The 18,429-nt window shown below is 41.2% G+C and overlaps 1 protein-coding gene across 8 annotated transcripts in view; it reads right to left on the reverse strand.

The window, feature by feature from the left end:
- Positions 1 to 18,429, reverse strand: part of LOC120724122 (protein 4.1-like) — a 43,831-nt gene that overhangs the window by 12,097 nt on the left and 13,305 nt on the right. Inside the window, exons 4-17 of one of the 8 annotated variants that reach the window (XM_040016107.1) lie at positions 12,302 to 12,406; positions 12,031 to 12,073; positions 11,837 to 11,912; positions 11,410 to 11,628; positions 10,481 to 10,568; positions 9,228 to 9,272; positions 8,438 to 8,590; positions 6,042 to 6,139; positions 5,428 to 5,603; positions 4,947 to 5,152; positions 3,962 to 4,546; positions 2,554 to 2,607; positions 1,445 to 1,480; positions 78 to 266 (exon numbers count right to left, since the gene is read on the reverse strand). In XM_040016107.1, the coding sequence (XP_039872041.1) occupies positions 78 to 266; positions 1,445 to 1,480; positions 2,554 to 2,607; positions 3,962 to 4,546; positions 4,947 to 5,152; positions 5,428 to 5,603; positions 6,042 to 6,139; positions 8,438 to 8,590; positions 9,228 to 9,272; positions 10,481 to 10,568; positions 11,410 to 11,628; positions 11,837 to 11,912; positions 12,031 to 12,073; positions 12,302 to 12,406 (2,073 nt within the window). Of the gene's footprint in view, positions 1 to 77; positions 267 to 946; positions 1,013 to 1,444; positions 1,481 to 2,553; positions 2,608 to 3,961; positions 4,547 to 4,946; positions 5,153 to 5,427; positions 5,604 to 6,041; positions 6,140 to 8,437; positions 8,591 to 9,227; positions 9,273 to 10,480; positions 10,569 to 11,409; positions 11,629 to 11,836; positions 11,913 to 12,030; positions 12,074 to 12,301; positions 12,407 to 18,429 lie in introns of all 8 variants that reach the window. The other 7 variants (XM_040016140.1, XM_040016160.1, XM_040016115.1 and 4 more) reach the window with 7 other exon arrangements.

An 18,429-nucleotide genomic window follows, 5' to 3' on the forward strand; every position in this document is an offset into this window, starting at 1 on the left:
CAAAGGAAATCTCCTTGGTGATGTCATGCTCTACACACACATGCCATCATTCAGTCTGCTGTGGTGCTGCAGCTTACATCCAGCTCCAGCGGCTCTATCATTGGTGCCTCATCCGATCTAGGTGAGCGCATAGGGGACGAGGAGAGTCTCTTCTCCCACTCTGTCAGACCGGGCGTGGTGATGCTTCCGTCGGTCTCCAGGAAGGAACGCTTCAATTCGCTGATGTTGGTTTGGTGCTTGACGACCTCCGCCGGAGGCTCTGTGTCCTAAAGTGGCCGATCAACCGTGATACAATGATGAGGGCAGGAGCAGCGCGGAGGGAACGACGGCCATGCTTCATGTACGCAATGGTAGCTTGCATTTTCAAAGAATTACCAAAAATACGCGGACAGCATAAAATGCAGCTCGGAAAAGATCTGCGACGTAAACTTCCGCAGACCTAAATCAGTTGCATTATTTGCTTCCTCGGCTCTTCATACTTATTGTTCACAGGCCTGTTTAGGACTTTGTCCAGGCTACCTGTGCAGCAGCTAGCACAAAACGCAAAACAAAAGCAAAAAAAAGGTACACCCACATGGCAGCTGTTAAGAAAGTAGCAGCTTGTACTGAAATGCTAAAGAAGCATTTAAGACTAGCTTAATTTTCGGGGGGGGGGGAAACGGGTTTCATGCAGAGATTTACAGATTTAGTTTCATAGGTTTAGTTAAGAAGAACACTCCCAAATCTCATTCAAGGTTAATAATGACCTATTTCAACTTAGCCTGTTTTGTCATAAGAATGCATTTGGATGCTCACAGCAAGTCTAACTCCCCAAAATCTCAAATACTAGCAGCCACTCATCAGTTAGACACATCTGTTACCACTTCGATTACCAGTTAGGTTTCCTCTTACCAAAGTAACCTGCATGCACATTTCAGTCATGCATTTTTTTTTTTTTCTTACCAACCTCTAGCATCAGATTACTATGTCTGATAAAAACGTTTTCCCCTTTTACTCGTCTTATGAAACTATACTGCAAAGACAAGAAAGGGGGAGAGGAACTGTAAATAAGGGAATTAGATGCTTTATTAAAATCAAAATAGTTTTAGGAGAAACTGGGAGCCTTTGTTTGTGCAGTATGACTGAAAAATGAGGGTAAGCTTCAACGCACTGAAAAGTCACAGGTTATGAAGAACCTTGAAAACTGAAATCTGAGTCCTGGGTGTAGCAACAGCAGGAAATTAAACATAACCACGACTCCACAAAAAAAGCAGCAGAAGTCTGCGCAGTGGATTTAAGCAAGAGTCTGATGTAAGGTATGATAGTGAGAAGCAGCAGCAGCAGCAACAGGCAAGCGAAGGCAGATGGATTGAACAAAATGACTGATGGCTGATTTGTGAGCGGCTCAGTGCATCTGATGTCGGTGTGATGCACTGAGCAGGGCTGCGAAGCAAGCCCGGTGTACCTGCGTCCGCATCTCAGAGTCCTCATCTGCTTCAGACTGGCAGCAAGTAAGGAGGAAAGCATAGAGACAGTGAGACAAGACAGTAATGCGCTATTAAAGAAGAGACGCAGATGGAAAAAACAGGTGAAGGGAAAGAGAAAGCGAGCAACAAGGACAAGCAAGCAGAGGTAAGAGAGGGAAGGAACGGGTAAAGATAATGAACAGAAACTGACAGTTAGCTAATCCCCGGCTCTGAACAACTACAGTCCACGACAAAATATGTAACAAGGAACTGCAGCCATGTCCACCTTTGGATCTTTCCACAGGTTTAAAAGGACTGACAGCAAGTTTTATCAGGCAGCTGATTTCATTTGAACTTTCCAAATCAAAAAGTGGAAGAAATTGAATAAACAGTGACTTTCTCTGCTCTATACTACACAGCTATTGAGCTTATTCTTAAATTAATGAACAAGTATTACCAACATCCACAAACCAAGTGGACGTTGACTTGTGTGATGAGTTTTTCTTTAAAAAGCTCTCTTTTCTGACTTTAAGTGTAACCACCAGTATTTAGCCATTAGCTTCTAGCAACAGCTATTTCTGATGCTGCCAGACTTCAGCAGCGATTAGATAGAAACATCCAAATTAGTTTGGGATGGTTATGTCTCCCCCTTTATGGCCAAAATGAGCGTATTACAGGAGCTTAAGCTAACAGAATCTGGCAATATTTTTCACTTCAGATGATGAAATCAGACAGACACAAGCCTGTCTGAAATCCTCTTCGTTTAAAAAACGCTTTTGTTTTTAGGTATTACAAATTAAAGTCTATCATCAACAGACACTGCAACAGGTGCAGGGCTTAGCCAACAGTCAGTATTAATGGAGTCTGTAGAAAAGACTGATAAAGAGATAAAAGTGCAGATACTGTGACATGCATTTTAATACATAAAAAAGGGAAGGAACTAAAATGGCATAACAAGATCCAGAGCACGACATACACGACTTTTGCATTTTCGCAAAAACGTTTCAGTGGTTACCAGACCTATAATTCACCGGCACTTCCTTGCTTTTCCTTTTTATTCTGTATTTCCTGCATGCCTTAATTATGATGGTTTTCTTTGTGTACAAACCTCTGTAGCGGTCATCTCTCCATCAAAGGCAAAATCAGTTTGTTCGCTGTCAGTCTGCATTCACAGACACACCCAAACGGGTCCAAGTCGAAAGCAAGAAAAACAAGAACAACCAAACTTGTGAACTTTTGACTATTTGCATTTATGCTCTACAGAAATTCTTCATAGCCACAATAATGGGGAAGATGGAAATGCATTTGGCTGTTTGCACTGTCAGCTACAGATTATTAGACAATACTGCAGATACGTTCTGCAAAAGAACAACCACAAAACAAACAGTTAAAAAGCAAATGAAAAATAAGCAGAAGCAAAACAGACTCAGAGGAAGATGAAACCTTCGGTCAGTCACTTTGACATTTCAGGGTAACATTTGATATATATTTTTTAAATCAATAATACAAATTTGTGATTACGTGAGGCTACATCCTGGTTTATGTCAATCACTCCATGTGGATATGACATTTGCTGTGTAGTCACTGTACAAACACAAAACACTTGACAGTAAAAATTTGTTGCCGAACAGTAACCTGACTTTCAGGCCCTCCCCCTCCTCTCACGTCATGCATGCTGGAGTGATTAGGATGCATTTATCTGTCACCGTCTCTCTGCATCACAGCGTGTATTACACTACACTCATAATTGGTGACTGCAAAGAGTGCTGCTTGAGGGAAAGGTAGCACATCTTTGCACTCCACATGGCAAGCCTCTTCACCGAAACACTCCGTGCCCTTTTCAGCTGATGTTCAGTTTGAATGATTCATTTTAATTAGTGCTGCTCTTCTGGACGCAATGCAGAGAGACTGAGTGCAGATATATATGGATGTGTTCCCATGCAGCTGGTATGGATCACGGTTTAATCTATAAAAGCCCTGAATGTACATGATAACACTGAGATGGGTTAGCCACAAAAGCCGTGTTTTTCTTTGTGGGGTTTGGTGAAGGATTAGTGACTAAATGAAGACAGGTGACTTCTTCTGATACTCATAATCTGTAAACACAATGTGCTCATTCAGATAGTGAAACAGTCACATGATGAACTGTTTTTTTTCCTTCAGTGAGAGTTCATGGTAACGTGTCACTGAAGCAGCTCAGAAGCTCTTAATGTCCCTGACTATTTGTGTCTAACCCTCTCTTTAAACATACATCAAATATGAAATGGTGAGACTTGCAAGTTCATCTCCGTGTACTCGTGATGCTGATGAGGATGTAGTCTACAGGATGAATGTGACTGGGCAGAGATGAGGTTCTGAAAGTAGGAGACTGACAGACACTGGGACAGACACAGTCTCCAGGTCGGCTCTGAACTGGTGAAACGGCAGAGGACACGGTAAGGGGTTAACCGATATTATGGACTGTCATTCTAAGCCAGGGGCGGGTACTGGAACATACAGGCGTCCGCAAAACACACCTCCTCTTCCTCTGAACTGTCATGGTCATGGTAACTCTGGGCTAGGGAGGCGGTCAGGGAGGCTGCCTTGGGCTCCAGGTAGCAGAGGCACAGCGCCAGCGGGAAGGAGAGGGTGAGGGCATAGGGCACAGAGAAGGAAGTGGAAAGCAGGAAGAAGAAGATGAAAAGGAAGCAGGGGATGAGTGAAGGTGACTTAATGGGGAGGAAGTTCTGCGCACACTCAGGAAGGAAGCGCATCTCTGACAGGTCAGGGAATGTGATGTAGCCATCCTCATCTAGGATGGACGACAGGTCGGGCAGGTGCAGGGAGAAGGAGAAGAGCGTGCCGCCCCGGCTCTTGCCCTGCTCCAGCCTCTGCTTGCGGGCTGACAAAAGCAGAGCCTGCTCCTCCAGCAGGGCGGCTTTATGGTCGGCGCGGGCTTGCCGGCGGCGGCACCCGGTACTGCTCTTGACTGGACTGACTGATGAAGCCCGCTTGCGGGCGTTCTCCCTGTGCCTGCGCCGTACTTTAGTTGATGAAATGGGGGATGAAGGGAGCGAGAGCTCAGAACGGAGGGGGTCAGATGTGAATGCATGAGGGGTGCACTGACGGAGGGAAATGACAATGAAGAGATGGCCGTGTGTGTGTAGGGGAAAGGAAGGGGGCGACGAATAAGCATGAGCACACACGAGTATAGTGTGAGGGTCAAAGGAAAAACAAGAAAAGAAAAGCTAATTAGTAAAGCGCACAGAAAATGAGAAAAAGCATTTAGGCTTTGTCTACTGCAGAGGGTTAAGCTGATAGCAAGTGGGAAATTCTCATCAGCCAAGAAGAAGTCTATTAAGAAAGAAAGCAAAATTAAAATCTCAGAAAGGGCTTAAAACATAATAACTGCAGCTTCTAAGAAACAATCTTAGTCTTTCACGTGTAGCACCTCTCTGAATCAAACAGAAAACATCCAATGTCTCTGAAGTCCTTGAAGTCTAAATGTGGACAGCAACTTACCTTTGTGTCTTGTCTGAGCGGTGATGTGGCAGCAGGTTCTGGTGTCTCTGCTGTGTCCTTCTTAGCGTCCCCCTCCTCAGCCTTCTCTTCCTCTGCTTTTTTCTCAGTTGTTACAGTGGTGATAATGTCTCCCTTGGCAATGACTTTGGCTTCCCCGTCAACAGCATTGTCCTTCATCAGGGTCTCGTGGTTCTCCATAATTGGAGCTGAAACACCAGAGGACAAAGATGGATGTGATGGCCAACTGCATGTCATTCACTGTGAAAAAGCTTTGATTTGCTCCTGGACATTGCTGCTATTATATCCTTTATGCATTTGTCACTGTGCTGCTAAACATGCACCAAAAATTTAACAGCTACGTTAACATTCAGGTGCAAATATTTTTTTTTTCCACTTTCCCGAGGCATAGCAACTTCCTCTTGTACAGAAACACTTCCAAGAATCTCTGTCCTCAAAATAAGCTGAAAAACCAACACCTCACCTCCATCTAAGCTGCGGGACATGTTGTAGCGTTTGCTGGAGGTGCGTTCAAAGAACGGAGCAGGTCTGATGATCTGAGAACTGGCCCTGCGTGTCTGAGCCTGTGTTCTGCCGCTGTAGCGAAATTTGGAGCCGAGAGTCAGGAACTTCTTTGGGGGTGCCTCGGGGGATACGAGCCTGTCAGAAGTTACAAACACTCACATTATTCAAACCAAAAATAAAAACACAGATTTAAGCATAGTGCTCTGAAACGCTAACTGCTACTTTAGTGGACATTCCCCAGAGAGCAGTGGGGCATGTCACGCTACTCAAAACCTCCCTTTTTTTTTTTTTGCTTAAATGAACAAACTTCGCATGTTTTCCAAACGGCAACAACTATTAAGAGTCTGGACGATGCTTCTCTCACGACATGAATTAGTGTATAATGATTAGCAGTAAATCTGTGCCGACAAAGCTGTACGATCACATGTCTGATTCACAAATTCATTTGGGAAACAATGCATTATGCATGGTATTGAGTGGAGAATAAGCTTGAGCTGCCGAGGTGCACATATTATTTATAATTAAAACTTCTCAATGCTGTGTTCTCATCACAGGTCTGTTGCTTTTTCTTACCTGAAGAAGGTGTGGTGTTCCACGCAGACTTTCCAGAGCCTTTTGGCAGCACGATGATTTGGAAGCTTGAAACCAATCGTGCTTTCAAACTGCTCGAACTGCAAGTGAGACAAAATGCTGTGGTATGAGTCACCATGGAGATCCCTTTGACAATCACACTTCATTACTTTTCCCCCTAATCATATTAATGTGTTTTTATAAGGTATTTGTTTTTAATTAAAAGGATAACTGCTTTGCATTCTAGCTTGATAATTTAAGTGAACACAATTCATTATTAACATTTGAAAACAAAGAAGGAAATTCGCCCAACTTTCTTTTTCCCCAAAGCGTTGCTGAACTTAGCCAGTAATTGCTAGATGCCCAGAGGCAGCAGCAGTTATTGACTCTTCTCTACTTCATGAGATTTCTGCAAGAACTGATGTCAACTATTCTAGGAATGTTTGGTTTCATTCCTCTTTCATACATGAAACAGTAACTGAACTGTTGATTTATTGTCAAATTACTGCATGAAGTCACTTTCATTATTACGGTTAGCTTTTGAAAGTACTAAATATAGTAAAGTTAAGCTTGATGGCGTTTGAGTCAAGTTTCCTCAGAGTATCAGTGGTACGGATGGTGTGTGTGTGTGTGTGTGTGTGTGTGTGTGTGTGTGTGTGTGTGTGTGTGTGAGACACCGATAAACGCTCTCCCCGGTTGCTCTAGACACTGAAATTAATTCCCTTTGCAGTAAAAGTACATGCACTTTGAAAAATCCAGCAACTAAGCACTGTCACATTTAGAAGGAAGCTGATGTTAAAGTATCGTTGTCGAGGAGCTACAACCCTGCTTGCTTCTAAATGTAACTGTTGTTAGTTGTTTGCTATTTTTAAGCTTAAAAATAGCAAACTACTAAAAATAAATAAAATAAGGTGACACTGTGAAGCAGAAACCATTGCTTCATCTGTTTTTGTGCAAATCAAAGCGATTACAAGTGCACTGAAGAAGCAACAACAAGACAGCCCACATAAAGGGAATGGTGGTGGCTACAGACTTTTGCTGTCTGATATGAGGAAATGGGGGCTATTAAGGGAGAGTTGGACTGAAGAGCTTCAACCCAGCTGCACAACAAGCATCTGCTGCTTTATGTGAGGAGAAACAGGATGAAGGGTGCACGAGCACATCTCCTGGTATTTTGTCCATACTCTTGAGACACAGCAAACATTCTTGCAACAGCACGTATGGATGCGCCATCCTGGAGGAGCTGCACTACCTGTGCAACCTGACAGGGCTGCAGGTACCAGCAGGTCATGCTATCACCAGTGACAAGGGCACAAGTGAAAACCAAAAGTAATCAGGAGAGATGACGGGAGGCGCAATGGTTTGCTGCCACCACCCGCAAAACAATTCTCTTTTTTGGTGCTTGTCTTGTTGTTGCCACTGTGCACCAAGGTAGAGGAAATGAATTCACACTGGTTAACATATCCTAACCAGACAGATTGACATCCCTGAAGTTTGACTGACTGTGTGCAATCTAGTGTCCCCTTTGAAAACCTTTGAAACAAACATGCTAAACAAGACAGCTTTAGTTTAAATGCAGATGCCTTACTTTGTTTAATACTTGCAAAAGCTAAGAGCAATAAATGGTAAAGCTGCATTCAATATTTAGAAGTGCAGCCATTCAAAAATAAATCAAAGTTAAAATCATCTGCCTCTAAATTACATATAGTGGTTCCATTATATTCTTAACCCTGGAGGTTGTTCAAAAACTCATCAGCTCTTAGAGATGTTTCATGAAGTCCAGAAGAAGTGCTACCCACTGCTGCCACAGGGTTTTTAGTAGCTACTGGCTGAATGCAGACGCCCAGCCAGGCAACTGAGAGCTAAGTTGTTGTTACTCAGTCTCTCTCTACTCCAGCTGAGAGGTCCATTGCTCTTCAGAATATTGCTTTAGTCTCCAAGCAAGAGGAAGTGCACACCAACATACCTCCATCCCACCATTCGACTTAGCAATCAAGTCAAATAAAGCGTATAATGGATGGCATGATCAGGCCCATGACTGCTTTTTTGCTGTCCTTGTGTTGTGGATTTTTAAAAGTGCTCTATAAATATGTATTTTTTTAGTTTAAGCATAGTGAAATCCCAGTGCTGTCACTATCTTTTGCCACAGATCTCAATGACACATTTTACAATCACCCAATTCCCTGCCCTAATTTTATATTCATATTTCCAAAATAAATCAGCTACAGACTACAATGCACACATAGCAGAGATGGGGTATTATGAATGTAGTGGCAACAACACGTGTTAGAATTTAAATTATTGGTCTTTATAGCTGATACACAATTTAAAAAAGGTTTCAAGTTTATGTTTGCTGCTGCAAGAAAGTCATTTCCAGTATCTTCATAACGTAGCTTTACCTCGCCGGGCCGGATTTTGATGTAGAAGTTGTTCCTTTTGTAGGAGATTTTGAGGATTTTGGGCCAGGCGAATCTGTTGATCCGCAACCTGTCTCTGTAGATGAGTAGGCCACTTGCACAAACTCCCAGCATAATCTCCACACCCTCCGAGTCCTGGAAACAACACAAACATCAACACACGACAAAGCAAAATATGGAAATACGTTATGTTTGAAATATTGTTTACAAGATGTTATTTAACACAAAGTCCTTGACAAGCTTTACAAAGAAGTTCACTGACCACGGCACCGTTTTCTTTTTCTTATTTTGTGGTCTCTAAAATATGAACTTCCATAGACTCTACAGGATATACGGGAGGCGTTTAGGTGACGGTGCACAGCAGGACAAAGTGGAGTTTAAGATAAGAGCCAGGTTTGTGATAATAACAGGGTTAAGCAGGCAGGTGGAGAGTAGATTCAGGCATATGGCACTCTAAACTCTTCTATGCAGGCTGTGTGGAGTTTGGATTAAGACTGAAGGGGTTCCAACTGGCAAAAGGAACAGTGAAGTTTCGGGAAATGGTGGATGAAGCACAAAAATGACACTCTTCACTGCAAAAGCATGAGATGAGCAGGTAAAAATGAATGACGACGTTTTGAAAAGGGAGGCGCTGATCCAAAGCATGAACAACCAGCCTTAAGTGATTTGTGGGGTGCTTAAAATGACACCTTTGAAGGAAACCATGCACAAGTAGAGACCACATAGACACACACTCTCATTCGGGCAAAGCACATGGAAAGCAGCCTCTTACCTCTCCCTCAGCTGGAGCCAAGCATTCATAGAGATTCCCTACCAACTTTGCATTTAGTGAGAGAGGAGAGAAGACAAAAGAGGGATGCTGGTCTGATATGTACATCTTTTTCTCGTGTATCAAAACTGTGACTCACAGAAGCAACACTGAGCATTGATGTCTGCTCGGTTTGATCAAGGCCGCTTCCGCATCTCTGTCATCTCCTCTATTCTGATCTAAATCTGTGAAGGCAATTTCCTCTCCATCATGTGCATCTAGACCCTTTTTTGACTTTCAAAGCACATTTGATAACAGATTCATATCAAGAAGACTGATGGCTGTAATTTTCTTTTATGACAACAGCGGCCCCGCTGTCCTACACCAGCTCTCTGTTTTTACCGCCTGTTTTCTAGTGACATATTTGATCCAATCTGGACAGTAGAATAAAACAGATGGGAAATTATCCAAGTCAAGCTGGGCTCCAGACCTCCTCCCACCTATCGCCCCTCTTAAACCCATCCCATCCCCAGAGAGGCAACAGTGACACAATATCAGTCAGTCAGGGGAGCAGCAGTGGCATGTTAAATCGAGGCATTACTGTGGCAGCCATGATGTGTCTGAAGCAGCAGTGTTGTGGTAGCAAGCGTCAATACCGAGTGCATGGGTGATGTGTTTGTATAAGACCTCACACAGAAAACGCCAAAAACAGTTTACGTCCACATTCTGAAAAACATGAATTGTTTTGAAACACCCACCACGTCTGACGAGGTGAAAGTCCTTCAGCTCCACCTCTTTGTTTATAGTAACAAATTAAATAACTAGTTTTTACATTTTGGTGTTTTTATCTTAGGCCTCTGTGATATCGTGGTAGCTAAGTCCATCTTTTACACAAAGACTATTCTAACCTCACATAAAGGTCAAGCCTCTCATTTGTGTAAATTAGCGATATATTCATGTACTGGTGGGAGAGAGACTTTTAGACTCTGTGCCAATTTTAACTTCATATTTAATGAGTAAATATGAGACTGAGTGATGGTTGTTTGCTTTCTTGCACATGTCGACTGTAAAGAGGGGGAAAAAGTTACTGTTTGGTTTGCATGTATAATGAAGCACGCTGTAAAAACTTACACGTTAACCTTTAAAAAAAACAACTAAATCGATTTCCACATTTGACTTCACATTAACCAGTTAGGTTGAATTCTATAGACTGATATATCATTGTGTTGTAAGAAATATTAATAAATAAATACTTAAGATTTGTTGCGATTTGCTACCTTAGCGTGGTGGAGGTCCACACCGTACATGGATAGCTTCTTGGCATTTTCCAAGAAGTGCATCTCGGCATCAGCCGGTGACATCCCCCTGAATGCACACAACAGAGCACGTCAGACATAAACACGTAAGGCAAAGAGATTTAAACCTCTCTTTTTTTCTTAAAAGCAGACTTAAACCTTTCTGACCAATGTGACGAGAGAGAGAAAATCTCTACATGGATTATTAGCAGGATTATAGCTTGAAAGATTTTGGAAAAAGGCTGTTTTCATGGATGTTTTTAGCTGAAGTTCTATAGAGAATTCTAAGTGTATCCATTTTTAGATTGTCTAAGACCCCAATCCTGGAAATGTCACTGCAGCCAATGGACCAGCATCAAATTACAGACAAATCATTGCAATAAAAGGGGAATGAGGGGGCTCAAAAGAGAGACTTAGGTCAGATTGTGAATGTTCACTCAGATTCACAGATTGATTCAAGGCCTAATAATGACATAAAAACTAGATGTGCAATTCAACTTCAGATTTATGAAGAATTTGATCAGAGGACCTTATTACGCACATGTCATCATTAAATGCAAACAGAGCATTTTATTAGTAGAAAAACAAAGATGGGTCCTTTTTAGTGCTGTCAACGTTAATTTCGTTAAACTGAGGTTAACGCGCTAACTCACTAACGACATTAACATCATTTTAACGAGATTAACGCTGACAGCACTAGTCCTTTTATGTTCTATGTATCATATGCGATCCATTCAGTGAGACGAGAAAAGCCGTTTATATTTTCTAAAAACATTCTACGAACATGTCATGTGTCATTTCCACAGAAGAAATTTAAAGTGACATGTTTATGACCACCAATAATAAATTCACTGGACTATTTGACACCCTTCTGACTCTTTCTATTAATAAATAGTACTACAGATACTAACTTGTAAGTCTTGTGGAGCTCCATGACCTTCTCCTCTAGCTCTTTGGTCTGGTTGGGTGCGAAGCGCAGTTCACTGAGGTAGTCGCTGGCGAGTTCCTCTGAGTCATAGTCTCCAAGTTCGGACTGCGCTGTATACGAGCCCAGCACCGTGTGGGTGGCAAAGGAGCAGGGCAGGCGACCTGAAACTACATCATCCCTCAGCTGCAAGCACAGGTAGTACCTGAGAGAATGAGGACAAAATATACAATATATATGTAAACAAAACTGCAATTTCGTGTTTTTAAAAAAAAAAAATCATATCTAATGTCTGGATTTTCTCATTTCTTTGAAAACTTCCTGAGATTTTTAAGTGCTAGAAGTACATTTTTATGCATCCAAGTCTATAAAAGGTTTATAGAAGAACATAAGCAAAGGACAGCAAAACCGACCTTGTGATGTCCTCAGTCAGTTGTGAGGGGTCTGGTGGGTAAAACTTTACATTGAAAGCAAAGTTCCAGGGTCCAGCTGAGGTATCGACAGAACATGAAATGATTAAAAATCAACATTCAACAACAGCAAAGGCTTCACTTGGAAATTCAGAACATATAACAATCAGGTAGCTTCACTGGATTGCTGCACTTACTCCTGATCTGCTTCTTCAGCTCCTTGGAAGGATCCAGCCAATTCTGCGAGACAACCACAGAAGATGAAACATGAAATCATCGCTAATTTGGGAGCAAATTACCAAGAACTCAGAGGGGGAAATCCTGCCTGGTATGCATATGTAACAGTTATCTTATAAATGTCTTCTTGAAAGAAACATTTAACTTCATTTCCTACCGTCGATGAACCACTTTCCAAGTAAAAATATATAACATGTTAGTTAATAAGATTGCCTTAAAATAAAAAAGTACCTTTTGATTCTCTACATCTCTATATGTAATGCCAAAATAGTCCTTCTCTAGTAGGTTGAGGTGATCACACACTTTATCAAAGAGGAACTGGCCCTTGGCTCGTTTCTGTGAACAGAAAAAGAATAAAAGCACATGTTGAATGCAGAGTCATTTGATGGGTATACTGATGTGCAACATTTGAACATACAGAACACAGAAACTCGTTTAAAATAAACAGTCACACCGAATTAGATTAGTAGGATTGTGTAATTTCTTTTAAGAGTTTTTCCAGTAATGCAAACCCTTCATTTGTCCTGATTTGCTTAACAATTACACACAAAATAATGATAAACACAAACAATAAAGCAATATTATTAATCCATGTTGCAGCTTAAAAAGCTATTTTATGCTGCCGTGGGACTGCGTTCCCCTTCAAGTCCTTCTCTTCTTATTGTTATCTCGATAATTAAATGAAAGTGAGCTCATCTCTGCAAAACCCCATTATGAATATAAATTTGTGAAAATGAAGCAAATTATTATTATTATTATTCTGCTGCATGATGTAAGCCTCGGTACCGGAGACACAATCCACCAACCTGGCAACTCTGGATCGATTCCCTCTATAAAAAGCATAAACACACTTTCAAATTCCTGACCATTGGTTGCGTGAATGCATTACATCGATCGACTGCACATCTGAGTGCTGGACGTCATCAGCTGGAGCTTTGTCATCCCCCCCCTCGTGAAGAGGTTGGACTTCCAGGACTCATTTGACCAGCTCACAGAGGATATTTTAAGGCCCGAGTTGCCATGACACAGACGTCTCCTGCTTGCACAAAACCAATGCCAGCTCGTCACGTTTGGATCGGCTGAAGCCCACAGCCACAGCCTAACCTATCCAGAACACGGCTATGTATCTGCCACACTCACATGGATGCAATAATACATCCTGGATGTGAAACGAAGAACTAACGGGTGTGTGCATGAGCACACACACATCTTTAAATAAGAAGATTCTTGCATGTGTGTGTGCGCGCGTGTGATTTTAACAATGCTGGTAGAGGTGCTGGTGGCAGAGAGTTAATCCTACCAGAACATCTCCGAGGGAATTAGCACAGTTATGTCAGACTACTGCTGCCTGGGTGTGACAATCTCCTCTTAATGCAACACTTAAAGCTGGCTGGCTTAAATGACACAGACAAAAAATGGCTGTGATTTGCAAACAGAGGTTTTCAGATGAGTCAAATAAGCTGCCAATCATTAAACTATATCTATAAATAAGCACACGTATCCCTGGAGTTCTCTAGCAGAAGAAAGACCAGAAATCAGAAGTATACTGATCTTAAATTGGGAAAGCTTGATCAATCAGGACAGTGAGACCTTCACAGAGGTTAAACACTCCTAAGGATTAAAAACTGATTGTGCATCAAACCATGCATTATGGTTTATCTGTTACTTTAATTAGAGTTATCTAGTCATTTTAAGAACACTTTCAGTCATTACTTGACCTATAAAATGTTAGACAACACATTTTTCCAGAGTCTTTGTTCCCTTCAGGCATCTTGTGTCATCCAACTGACTGTCCAAAAGCCAACAATAATAATTTCACAAAGATAAAAGACTAAATTTGATTAACTGACTATCAAAATAGGCTAAATAACTGCCTGCCAACAGACTCACTGACTAATCACTTTAGCTCTAATTAAAGCCAAAATGTAGCATGAATTCTCATGTCCTTTAGAGAAAGGATGATTTAATTGAAAGCAATTCAACACATTGTGTGGGATGTTTTTCTGCCTCCACTTAGACTCAACAACCTTTGAAGTGAGGGAGAGCGGTTCAGCTGTTCTGTGTCATAGAAAATGATAGGAAACGATTAGTGCGGACATTTTTCCCCCACAAGAGGAAATTGAATTGAGCTGGAAAACTACAAGGTCATGAGGATAAAAATGTCAAATCCTGACATTCTGGACCAGTTTCAAGTCTGGACTGGGAGGAGGAAAAGAACTCCCTGGCAATTATGAGGGTCTTCTGACATCAGCTGTACTACTGTGTCAAACACCATAAGCTGACCTGGCTTTTGTCCGACTCACCCTCAGCTGCAGGAGCACACAGAGCATTTTTTCCCCCTAAAGCTGAAATTAAATTCTTCTGACTGGTCATGTTAGTGCCTTAACTGCTGCTATGAAAAGCCTTACAGGAAGCAGCGAACTTATTAGTCTCCTGCTTTATATCATAGTGATTGCAAGTATTAGTCACTGTTGTAAACAATGCACAAATGGAGACACCTTTACTGTGATTAAGAGCATTATCAAGCAGGTGTCATGCACGCCACTGCATCGATTAACACAGCCTGATTTTGTAGCATTACTCGTTAAAAAGGTGTGCAGAAAAGTAAATGTCCCGAGTAGGTGTAAAGAGGGCTTTCCACTTTTTGATTTGAACAACACACAGCACACTTCTTTCTGCACCCACAAATTAAAAAATATAAATAAAAAAATAAAAAAAGCACTGCTTCTTAACACAGAGTGTCACAAAATGTCTATGTTGTGCATTTCTAAGCAGAACACTGCACTGTAACAATATTGTTATTTATTTAACCAGGAGTGTCAAATGAAAGGCCCTGGGTCCAGAATCAGCCATGTCAGACTCCAATTCAACCCACTGGAAGGTGTTGGAAAATGTGAACGAGTGTATAGATTTTGAACTTTTACTGCTTTTCCTATGAATAAAGCCCCCCCCCATTACCATTTATACTACACCAAAGTAGTAAAGTAATAGATAAACAATTGAATAAGATAAAAATTCCTGTTTTTACAATCTAGCATTAAAAAACAAAAAAAACAAAAAAAACTTTTCTGGTTCAATTGGGTCCATGGTAAAAAAGAAAGACAAAAAAAAGTAACATTTTTGACACAAACTAAAAAAAGCACTAACTTCTCGTTTTATAAGTACGGGACAGTCTAGGCAATGAGCTACGCTTGAGCTATGAGCTAAAGGTTAAATGTGAATTTTCTCATTTTTGCTTGATGTTTTTGTATAATCAAACATTTTAGACGATACAATCGTCAACTTTTCTCTGCTTTATATTTCTTACTCCACAGAGTAGTTCATATCCCCTCTAATACACCAAATCCACCGTCATCTGGAAGTATTCCCTAAAATAATGGATCTTAGTGTTCAGAAATAGTAAAGTGGGGCAAAGAAAGCCTTTGCTTTGCCCATCCTAGCAGGTGGGCAGCACTGGGAGCTTACAGGATAGTAAGCAGATGGGATGCAATAAGTAAACACTAAGTATTAAGATGAAAAAAGAAAAGAATTTAAAATTAGAAACTTTATTAATTATCAATTTTTCTCTTTTGTGAGCTCCTTATAACTGACCGTCTATTCATAATAATCTGAAGTAAACTCAGTTAAAATAAGCACAAATGTACTGATATATTATAAATAAATCTCATAAGGTAACATGTTTGAAAGCACACGATTAGGTCACATCTTGCTGCTGTCTGGTGTAACCCTACTGATTACACACACAAGATCAGTTTGCTTAAGAAAAGCATCAATAACGTTTTCTGTGAATCTGGAGGAGTGGACTTCAGTCAGAAAAAACCTAAAAAAAAAAAAACAACCCTTGGTGGTAAAGGTTATCTCAGCTTTGGCTTAAAGACCTTTATCTCTTAATATTAAGCTTACTTTAAACCATTTACAAGCCAACCAAGCCAAACTAAAACCAAAGATGCTGCTTAGTTGTGTTTGTGTTTTGGTGCTTGAGCCATGTTTGGTAATAACACAGAAGGCACGTTGCCTAGCAGCAGTAAATTAGTGAGATACCCCTTTACCCCTCGTGTGACCCTCGTGAAAAAAGGGTCCCGTTTGGGTCCCTTTTTTCACGAGGGTCACACGAGGGTTAAATTACCTGCCATTTGTGAAAGAAGGCTTCAGAGTCATGTTTTGAATTTTTCAGGTTGTGTAACACATTTATTAAACATTTCAATAAAACATGAAATTTTTTAATTGAAAATTCTCAAAAAATGTCTTTGTTTTCTTAAAGTGTTCATATTTTAGACCATGTGTAGCTCTTTCAGCATAAACTAAAACAAATAAAAAAACTTTTTCTGACTTAAGGTTAACAAATCTGGACTGATCCCCCACTTCCACGTCACCATCCTTAATAAAAGTCCTTCCAGTGGCACAGTGGGTCTTCGTAATCATGCCAACCCACTGTGTCAATGACACCGATTCCCTCCAACAATTGCCCCCATTGCCCCAAACCAGCCAGCCAATCCCTCCATCCCAGCCCCTGGTGGGGAGGAATCCGCTAAAGGAGATTTGCAGAGGAGGGTCTGCTTCTCTTTTTCAGCCTGAACACGTTTTGGGAATCCTACAAAGTTTCCTAACTTTGACAAAAGACTCAACTTTGCTATGGAAGAAATATTTCATGAGGCAAATGTCACATAAGTTCAGAAGTCAGACTTACTCCTGAATTAATGACACTCAGACAGAAAGAAAGACTGTTTGAAGGGCAGAAAGCAGCTGTTCGGCTGTGGAGCTAAACTCATATTTACAACAGAAAGGCATTTGCCTCAAAGGCTCTATTAGTTGTGAGGTTATTCCTGAATACTCGATACTTAAAGACTGCAGCTTATCAGAGGGTCCCACTCAAGCGAACACAGTTCTGCTTTAGAAAAACTTTACAAAGCAGAAATAATGAGATAATACAAATGGAGACATTCAAAACAGTCTGACACAGTTGGTCAAAACCACACGACAAACAAACAAATAAATAAACAAATAAATAAATAAAATTCTTTGACGGATTATCGAGCTCTGAAAGTAATGACTCCATCCACACCCCGCCATGCTAATAATGATTAACAACCAACTCATGCTCCATTTCTTCTCCTCCCAAAATATCCCATTTCCATATTTAATTTCCCTATATTATGATAAAAGCCATGCTTCTAGGCTAGTGTGGGGTTCCGAGTTTCACATTTACAACACAAAGACACATGTTTTTCCACTGATTGTTGGCTCTCTTTTCCTCAAAGGGTTTATTTCTGGAGAGCAGATGAGCTTTGAAGTAAGAACTGAACATTTAAGAACCATTACATGAATATTTTGTTCCCCCCTACAGACTATCCAGAGAAGGTTTGGAGGAAAAACAAAATCCCATAAAACAGTTTGACAATGCAAATGCGAGTGTGCAGATAAAAGTGTGAAATCACTGCTTCTAAGCAGGGCCGTCAAAACAGCAGCTTTATTCTGTTAATACAACGTGCAGGGATCATAAAAGTAACACACAGATGAATTCTGGGTAATGGAGAAGACCACTGGCACAAGCTATCAAATCATGTGAGTACTGATGATCACTGACGCCCTGACAGGAAACATTTGTTTTATATATTAAAGCAATACGTAAGGTTGCTCACATCGTTCAACTGTAATAATAATAATAATGATAATAATAATAATAGTGCAGTGGAACGCCATGAGCTGCATTTCACATGCAGAAGGAAAAATAAAGATAACTTTACTTGACAAATGTGATGGAACAGGGCTCATAAACAAGTTCTTATATAAACACGACATAAAGGGAGCCAACCAGCCATTCAGCAGTCAGAGCTGAAAACACTAGAAATCAGCTGATTCTGGTCCCCACCAGGCGATCGGAGTGTTTACACACATCTACTACCTTTCCCTCTCTCTGTCTGTAGTCCCAGCCTGCTTCAAAATGGCCACCATCGTCCCTGTACCCAAATCCTCCACCATCTCCTCAATGAACGACTGGCGACCTGTAGCCCTGACCCCCATCGTGAGCAAATGCTTCGAGAAGCTGATCACGGACTTCATCTGCTCTGCACTACCCGACTCACTGGACCCTCTACAATTTGCATACCGCCACAACAGGTCCACTGATGATACCATAGCCCTGACACTACATACTGCCCTGTCACACCTGGAGAAGAGAGACACGTATGTGAGAATGCTGTTTGTAGATTACAGCTCAGCATTCAATACCATCATTCCCTCGAAGCTGGACAGGAAACTGCAGGATCTAGGACTGAGCAGCTCCCTCTGCAGCTGGATCCTTAACTTCCTGTCTGACAGACGCCAAGTGGTCAGACTGGGCAGCATCACCTCATCCCCCA

This window comes from Simochromis diagramma, unplaced genomic scaffold (assembly GCF_900408965.1).
Source record: "Simochromis diagramma unplaced genomic scaffold, fSimDia1.1 OVJJ01000205.1, whole genome shotgun sequence".
NCBI classification, from domain to species: Eukaryota; Metazoa; Chordata; class Actinopteri; order Cichliformes; family Cichlidae; genus Simochromis; species Simochromis diagramma.